This window comes from Diabrotica undecimpunctata, chromosome 9, assembly GCF_040954645.1.
Source record: "Diabrotica undecimpunctata isolate CICGRU chromosome 9, icDiaUnde3, whole genome shotgun sequence".
Classification (NCBI taxonomy): Eukaryota; Metazoa; Arthropoda; class Insecta; order Coleoptera; family Chrysomelidae; genus Diabrotica; species Diabrotica undecimpunctata.
Genome location: NC_092811.1, coordinates 53,229,347 through 53,237,858, shown reverse-complemented (window position 1 = coordinate 53,237,858; position 8,512 = coordinate 53,229,347). Strand labels below are relative to the sequence as shown.

Genomic DNA, 8,512 nt, shown 5'->3' with positions numbered 1-8,512 from the left:
TTAAAAATTTATGCATTCTTCCAAATTTTGACGGAAATCCAAATGAATTACATGAATTTATTAAAGTTTCTACAATACTTCTAAACCATTATTATGACAGACTTAATGCAGCTAATATACAAAACAAATTTTTGCTTCATGGTATTATCAGTAAATTAACAGGTAGAGCCAAGGAAGTTATATCTGTATATGGATGCGAAAGTTGGGACGAAATAAAAAACGCATTAATTCAAAATTTTGGAGACCAGAGAGACGAAAATTCGCTTACAAGGGATCTAGTAAATTTAAGACAAGGCTCAACAGAATCTATTATGCATTTTTACGAAAAAATCATGGGACTTTTAAGCTGTATTAATAACTACCTAGAATTACATACGATAAATGCCGATATTAAAAGGAGCAAACAAGAATTTTTCCGTCAACAAGCTCTTACAACATTCCTAGCAGGCCTACGAGAACCAATGGGCTCTGTTATCAGATCAATGAGACCAGGAAGTTTAGCCACGGCGATACAGTACGTACAGGAAGAAAATAATGTTCGATATCTTCAAAAAAATCAAATAAGTCAACCTTCAACATCAGGAAGAAGTGAAAATTATCAAGAACGCCGACCTCAGAGACAGCAGATGCCTGTACAGATCCAAAAACCATTGTACCAACAGACAAATTTTGCACCTCCACGATGGTAGCAACCAATGAGACAATTCTATCCGCAGAATCAATTTCAGCAACCACATCGGCAACAAAACTTCGATCAATTTAGACAAAATTCAAACCCTCCAGCATTCAGGACCCAGAACCAGTCAAATGTATGGGCACCCAAACCTGGACAGTCAAAACAGTCTAAACCAACACCTATGAGTGGAATATCAGAAACCACAACCAGAGGCCGTCCAAATTTTACACCAAATTACCGAGCACAGCCAAAATTCACCGTAGAAGAACTTTACAATATACAATGCCACGGAGATGAGCAAGAAGAGAATGCCAACTACAATGATTACTACGAACCTGAATACGACAATTTTCTAAAAGATACATACGAAAATCAACCAACCGAATACGAAGAAAACGTAAATTTTCGAGAGGACCCACCAGAAGCAATCGGAACGTAATTGAACTTCATTCATTTCCCGACAAGAAGGAGCTACCCTACATCGAAATTTCTAAGCCTTCTTTACGACTTTTAATCGATACAGGATCCACAAAGTCATTTCTTAACCCAGAAATAGCTTCTTCATATTTTCCAAGTTACATAAAACATGAACCCTTTGTCGTCACATCAATTTTTCAAAACTATTCCCAAAAATATTGTGCCGAAATTCCTTCATTTTCAGAATTTAATTCTGACAGCAAAATGAAATTCTACCTCTTTAAGTTTCACAAAACTTTCGATGGTCTTATTGGCCTCGACAATCTAAAACTCTTCGAAGCCCAATTAAACTTCCCTAAATCGCTTCTAGTTACAAAAGATTCTACAATCCCCATTAAATATTACGAAACAAATAAAACACAATTTTATTCCATTCATTTGGAAGCAAATTCTATTAGCCAAGTAAAAATTCCTGTCAAAGAAGAAAAAGGAACCATCATTATTCCTACCCAAAAAGTACAAGGCGTCGTAGTACGAGAAGCCCTTACTAATGCCGAGAACCACCTTGCCTGGACCGAAATTGCCAACTTCACGTCAGAACCCATTCATCTTTCTCTTATGGAACCACTCGAAAGCAATAAAATAGACATTCAAGATTTCCATATATATTCCATGGAAACAACCTCCGGACCAGACTACAGACAAGATATCGACGACTTAATTAAAACCGAACATCTTAACGAAGAAGAAGAGGAACAAGTTCGCCACCTATGCCGAAAATTCTCCGATATATTTCACCAACCAGACACTCCTCTCAGCTTTACTAACGAAGTTAAACACCACATCAGAACCAAGGATGAAGAGCCTGTATATACGAAATCATACCGGTATCCGTATGTGCACAAGGAAGAAGTAAAGAAACAAATCTCTTCAATGTTAGAGCAAGGGATCATTCGACCAAGTCAATCGCCATGGTCCTCGCCTATTTGGGTCGTGGCAAAGAAACCAGATTCATCCGGTAAAATAAAGTGGAGAATAGTAGTAGATTATAGAAAGGTCAACGAGAAGACAATTGACGACCGATACAGAATTCCTCACATTAGCGATATTTTGGACAAATTGGGAAGATGTCAATATTTTACGACCCTCGACTTAGCAAGCGGATTTCACCAAATCGAGATGGCTGAAGAAGACATTCCCAAAACAGCATTTAATGTGGAAAATGGACACTATGAATATTTAAGAATGCCTTTTGGACTTAAGAACGCTCCGTCCACGTTCCAACGTATGATGGACAACGTATTGAAGGGACTTCAAGGAGAAATATGCCTCGTCTATATGGACGACGTAATAGTATATTCAACATCACTACAGGAACACATAGTAAATCTCACAAAAGTATTTCAACGACTAAGAGAAGCCCGACTAAAAATCCAAGTCGACAAATGCGAATTCTTAAAAAAACAAGTTAATTTTCTAGGACACGTAGTCACACAAGAAGGCTTGAATCCAGCGAAAATTGAAGCAATAGAAAAATACCCAATACCGAAAACAGCGAAAGAAATAAGAGGATTTCTTGGACTACTGGGATATTACAGAAAGTTTATTCGAGACTTCGCAAAAATCACGAAACCTCTAACAAGATGCCTGAAAAAAGATGCAAAGATCGAACATACACCCGAATTCGTAGAATGCTTTGAAACATGCAGGAAATTATTAATGAATGAGCCATTATTGCAATATCCAGATTTTTCCAAACCGTTTAACCTCACAACAGATGCCAGTAACTTCGCTATCGGTGCAGTACTTTCCCAAGGACCAGTTGGCAGTGATAAACCAATTGCCTTTGCTTCCAGGACACTAAATGAAACCGAAACCAAGTACTCTACAATAGAAAAGGAAATGTTAGCAATGGTGTGGGCAACTAAGTATTTTCGACCTTACCTATTTGGAAGAAAATTTAAAATACTCTCAGACCACCGTCCTTTGCAATATCTATTCTCCCTAAAGGAACCCAACTCCAAACTAGTACGTTGAAGATTAAAATTAGAAGAATTTGACTACGAAGTAATTTACAAAAAAGGCAAAGCTAATACAAACGCGGACGCACTGTCTCGAATCGAAATACACACAAAGGAAACTAAGGACATCGATTCACAAATTAAGGAAGTCTTTGATGATTTAGTAGACATGGAAGACGATGGATGGTCAACGACTAATAATCCAGATGCAGATCGAATAATCGACGAGATTGTAGAAGAAAAAGCAGCAGAATTAATTCCAGAAAACATCCCAGAAGATACTGTTGAAAACGAAGATCAAAACATGGACGAAGACGGAAATGAAACAATACATACAGCAGTAGAAAATCCAATTCTTGGTATACCTATTTCGGAAAAACCACTTAACTTCTACAATAACCAAATTATAGTCAGAATCGTCAACTACAATCCACGACCTCCAGCAATTATACAAACCTTTCCGAATAAAAGACGTTATCATATCCAGCTGTCGAAAGATCAGTTAAAAGCTGACACCATAAAAATTTTTAAGGAACACCTCAACCCGAAAAAGAAGTATGCAATTTTATTTGAAGCAGAAGAAGAAGTTTTTGCAGAAATTTGCGAAATTATCAGGAAAACTTTCAAACACAACAGTAGATAGGTAGCCATTTCAGTCCACTTTTTTCCCCAGATTCTGGGGAAAAACCGCTCGCTCCTTATGGAGAATATGGCAAATTTCCCCAGACCCCTGACACAGATTTCCCCAGATTCGGCCTAACCAAACCTAACCTAAACGTGAAGATAGCGTCAATTCTTCTTCTTTTACGCAACATTAATTCTTCTTCTTTTACACAACGTGAAGATAGCGTCAATTCTTCTTCTTAAATTTAGTAATTAGCCATTTTTAATATGAATTAATTTACATATTATTTTTGTATTTTAAATATTATCCACTATCTATAAGACGATTTTAATCCAAATTATTAAATTATTAATTATTATTATTAAACAAAAAATTCTACCGTGTGTAGGAATCGAACTCGGGACTAGCACCACCGAAGCTAAGTATCCACGTCGCTAAGCCACATAGACGTATAAAATTCACAAACAACAATCTGTATAAAAAAAAACAAATACGGCATAGGTATCAAAATCTGCGTATGTAATTTATCATCAACAGGTAATGTACAAAAAAATTTCGATATACTTTGTATATTATTGTTCTACAATAAATGTCAAGAGAGACGATATGGATAATATTTCAAATATATTTTTAACTGTAAATGTGTTGGTGAAAATACCATTTGAATACTTGCAACGTCCAAACGGCTCAACGTATAACAATGTGTAAGGTATCGATGAAAAGGGGGTGAGGTAATGAATACGTTAACAAAAAAGACAAATCCAAAAGACAATGCCAAAAGGACACTAAGCTTGTAACGTCTAAACGGCTCAACGTATAACAATGTGTAAGGTATCGAGGAAAAGGGGAAAGGGTAACTAATACGTTAAGAAACGAATACACAAAGTATAAAAATACACAAGTTATACACCTTTATATTAAGACAGAGACCAAGAAACGAATACACAAAGTATAAAAATACACAAGTTATAAGCCTTTATATTAAGACAGAGACTAAGAAACGAATACAGAAAGTATAAAAATAAAAAAAATACAAGTTTTACACACAACACTGATACCTTTATATATAAAAAAATGAACAAGTATTGTTTATTTACATTACATTAGTACCAAAAAGCACGTCTGTATAAGCTTCCTCCATCTTTAGTAAGCGATTAGGATATGCCAACCAAAATCGTCCCTTTTTCACAAAACCTAGTAGGTCACGTAGCGTCTTATCCAGGTAACCATTATTCAAATATCGGATAAGTTTGCGTCGGAAATCAGTATTTTTAATTATTTGATGTAATTTAATGTGAACGTCGTCTGTTAATGCCTCAATTTGCGTTTTCATGTGTAAACGTCGTTCTTCTCTAAGTAATCGTTTTGCTTCCAATCTCCTTTGATCTTCATTCTCTCGGTTTGACCGTTGCTCAGCTTCTTCTTGTGATTCTTCGTGATGGTGATGTTTGTTACATGATATGGACACAGTTCTAGTTTCGTTCCAATTGTTCCTTTGGAATAGTCGTTTACACCCGCAAGGTTTTTCAGATTCACATATTGTATCATAAGACATTATGTCACATAACCAGAGGAATCTAAACGCCGCGTGAACGGTAGGAATATCTGAAACAGAATAAAGTGCTTAATTAGGGTATAAGGTACACGTTCATCCATAAGAATCAATGTAAAAAAGTGCGGCATTTATCGCATGTAGTAAAATTGATTGCATTAGCTGTAAACACCAAAGTTATATCTTCGGTCGGACGGAAGATTAAATGGTATAACATTATGCTCAAAAGGCCTCTGAAATGTGCAGATTTGTGCTTGTTCTTCCATAAGAATCAATGTAAAAGTGCTGCATTTATCGCTTTTAGTCAACTTGATTACATTAGTTGTAAACAGACAAAAAATCTTGATTACCCCCACCACTTTCATCATTAACACACTCTGAATAATACCAGCAAGCGGTCATTCATCGAATAACAGTCAAAGCAGACACATCGCAGTATGGCCAATCTTATGAAACAGTACATTCAGTTAAACTTAATTAAGACATGTATTGAGCAAGAATTTATTCGGGCCAACTACGCAGGCGCGTGTTTACCGACTAGTTTAATATTGCATGAAGTCGCAAAGCAATATGGAATAACAACAAAGGTCGTAGTAGGTACAAAGTGTTACTCAAATGGAGTTACAATCACACCACATTTCTGGAATGAGCATAATGAAATAATATACGATCCAACAGACGCAATTACAAAACATCATCTACCTCATCAAATAAAATTTACTATGAAAAAAGGAATGGTCATGTGTAAAAGTGATGAAGACAGAAAAATGGTTGATATATATCACGATTTTAAGAAAAACAGATCGACGGCAGCATATTTTGAGGAGGCTCCGGAATCTCTACTCGAGTTACGTACAAACATTTTTATTGCTGTAGCACAGATACTAGGAAATAAATAAAAGTAATGTTCTAAATTAATTGTTGTTTTTTTTAAAACCCATTGTTGAAATGACCTACCTACGAAGAAATGTTCTATGAAACCTCTAAAAATATATAAAATAGTACTTACGTCTTTTAATTTTTGTAGCCCAAACACAAACAAACACCTTATCGTCAAGGTTCTTGTAGCACAAACAACCACTGTTACTTTTCGTACATGTTGACTGACACAAACACCCACTGGTACTTTTCGTAAATGTGGACTGGCACAAACACTCACTGTTACTTTTCGTAAACGTTGACGGGCACAAGCAACCGTTGTTACTTTCGCAATGTTGACTGCAGACTGGTAGTACAAAACGTATTCGTTCATTAAATAGACAGGCTGGTATGACGTAACTCACGCTAAAACTATGTTGCGCAATATTTCGTAAGACTATTCATTTATGCATCACATGCGGGGCTTAATTATTAAATGGTATTTTCCTCAAAGAACGCCCAAGGCCCAAAAAGACGCAGAAATGGCATTTCAGATGTGGCAAAATGTTTCAACCTTAACATTCACAATGGTTACAAATCCTACGCTAGAGCCACCAGATATAAACATAACTATGGTTAGGGGAACTCATAATTTTAGAGCAAATTGTATGGGAGATGCCGAATGTCCTATTAGATTTGTTGGAGGTGCTGCTTTAGGACATTCATACTTTCCTCATTCCACAGACACCTGTACAGAAATACATTTAGATATAACGAAGCCCTGGCATTTTGGAAACGACTCTATACCTGAAGGCCGTATAAGTTTTCTTATGGTACTGGTTCATGAAATTGGGCATGCTCTTGGAATCGGTCATAGTGGAACACAAAGTGCTGTCATGTATAGTATGTATCAGCATAAGAATAGTGGTCTACATAATGATGATATAAATGCAATACAGTATTTATATGGGCCTAACAATACCTATGCTCCAAACCCAAAGTTTACAACAACTAGCTCAACAACAACTCGTAAGCAACCGACCCGTTCAAGGTATACAACGGTACATACACCAACAACTAGTTCGACAACGTCAAGACCAACAACTAGTTCGACAAGACCAAGGCCTAGTAAGCAACCGAAAAATGTGTGTGATATTGTTCCAGATTTTATGTTTCTAGCCACTGCTCCAGAGTTTTCAAATTTACCGATTATATATCGCCCGCGATAAATTTATATGGAAACTAGACTTGAACGAAATGATTATTCCATCTCAGCCTGAACTTCTTGCTGATTATGTTCCTACAGAATTACAATTTTTTATTGATTGCAGCAGACAAAATGAATCAATTAAATCAGGAAGTGTCGATATGAGAATAGAAATAGAAACTAATAAGAATATACCAGCTAACACAACTGCTTATTGTATAATTATACATGACCGTATTGTTAATTATAATCCTCTAACCAATGTAGTTCAAATGTTTTAACTGTAGTTCATCTAATGCAGCAAATCTGTACTTTGGGTTTTTAAGTATAAATAAAAAGTTAAAAAAAAAGTTTACTCTTATTTAACACCCTGTATACAATAAATATTTTCATAATCTTGTTGATGTTAAAAGTGTCTAATTGGGGGCTAGACTAGTACCAAATCTGCTTGAAAGCTGTTCGAGACCTGTTCAAAGCTGATCAGGACCTGTTCGAGACCTGTTCAAAGCTGATCAGGACCTGTTCGAGACCTGTTCAAGACCTGTTCAAGACCTGTTCGAGACCTGTTCGAGACCTGTTCGAGACCTGTTCAGGACCTGTTCGAGACCTGTTCAAGACCTGTTCGAGACCTGTTCAAAGCTGTTCGAGACCTGTTCGAGACCTGTTCGAGACCTGTTCAAAGCTGTTCGAGACCTGTTCGAGACCTGTTCAAGACCTGTTCAAAGCTGTTCAAAGCTGTTCGAGACCTGTTCAAGACCTGTTTGAGACCTGTTCAAGACCTGTTCAAAGCTGTTCAAGACCTGTTCAAGACCTGTTCAAAGCTGTTCAAGACCTGTTCAAGACCTGTTCGAGACCTGTTCAAAGCTGATCAGGACCTGTTCAAGACCTGTTCGAGACCTGTTCAAAGCTGTTCGAGACCTGTTCAAGACCTGTTCGAGACCTGTTCGAGACCTGTTCAAGACCTGTTCGGGACCTGATCCAGAGCTGTTCAGAAGTTAAGCGAATACCTACATTTTACGATGAATAAAGATTTGAAAAGACAACTTATAACTAAACGGAGAAACATCCAAAGTAAATTAAGACAATTAAAACAAGGACAAATAATCCAAGAAGATTTATTTAATCCAATTACAAAACACTTGAAAAATATCGAGAA

General features: G+C 36.6%; 1 protein-coding gene across 1 annotated transcript; it reads right to left on the bottom strand.

Moving 5' to 3' along the window:
- Positions 1-4,719: 4,719 nt before the first annotated feature.
- On the bottom strand, positions 4,720-6,509 carry LOC140449558 (uncharacterized). The gene is made up of 2 exons (XM_072542758.1): positions 6,301-6,509; positions 4,720-5,344 (listed from the first exon to the last, which is right to left on the bottom strand). Exon 2 carries the CDS (start codon positions 5,292-5,294, stop codon positions 4,833-4,835), a length of 462 nt encoding a protein of 153 aa, XP_072398859.1. The 5' UTR covers positions 5,295-5,344; positions 6,301-6,509; the 3' UTR covers positions 4,720-4,832.
- Positions 6,510-8,512: the final 2,003 nt, after the last annotated feature.

Bases quoted from the DNA above. Each gene is read 5' to 3' on its own strand.
- LOC140449558 (XM_072542758.1), bottom strand. From the start codon at position 5,294: ATGTCTTATGATACAATATGTGAATCTGAAAAACCTTGCGGGTGTAAA.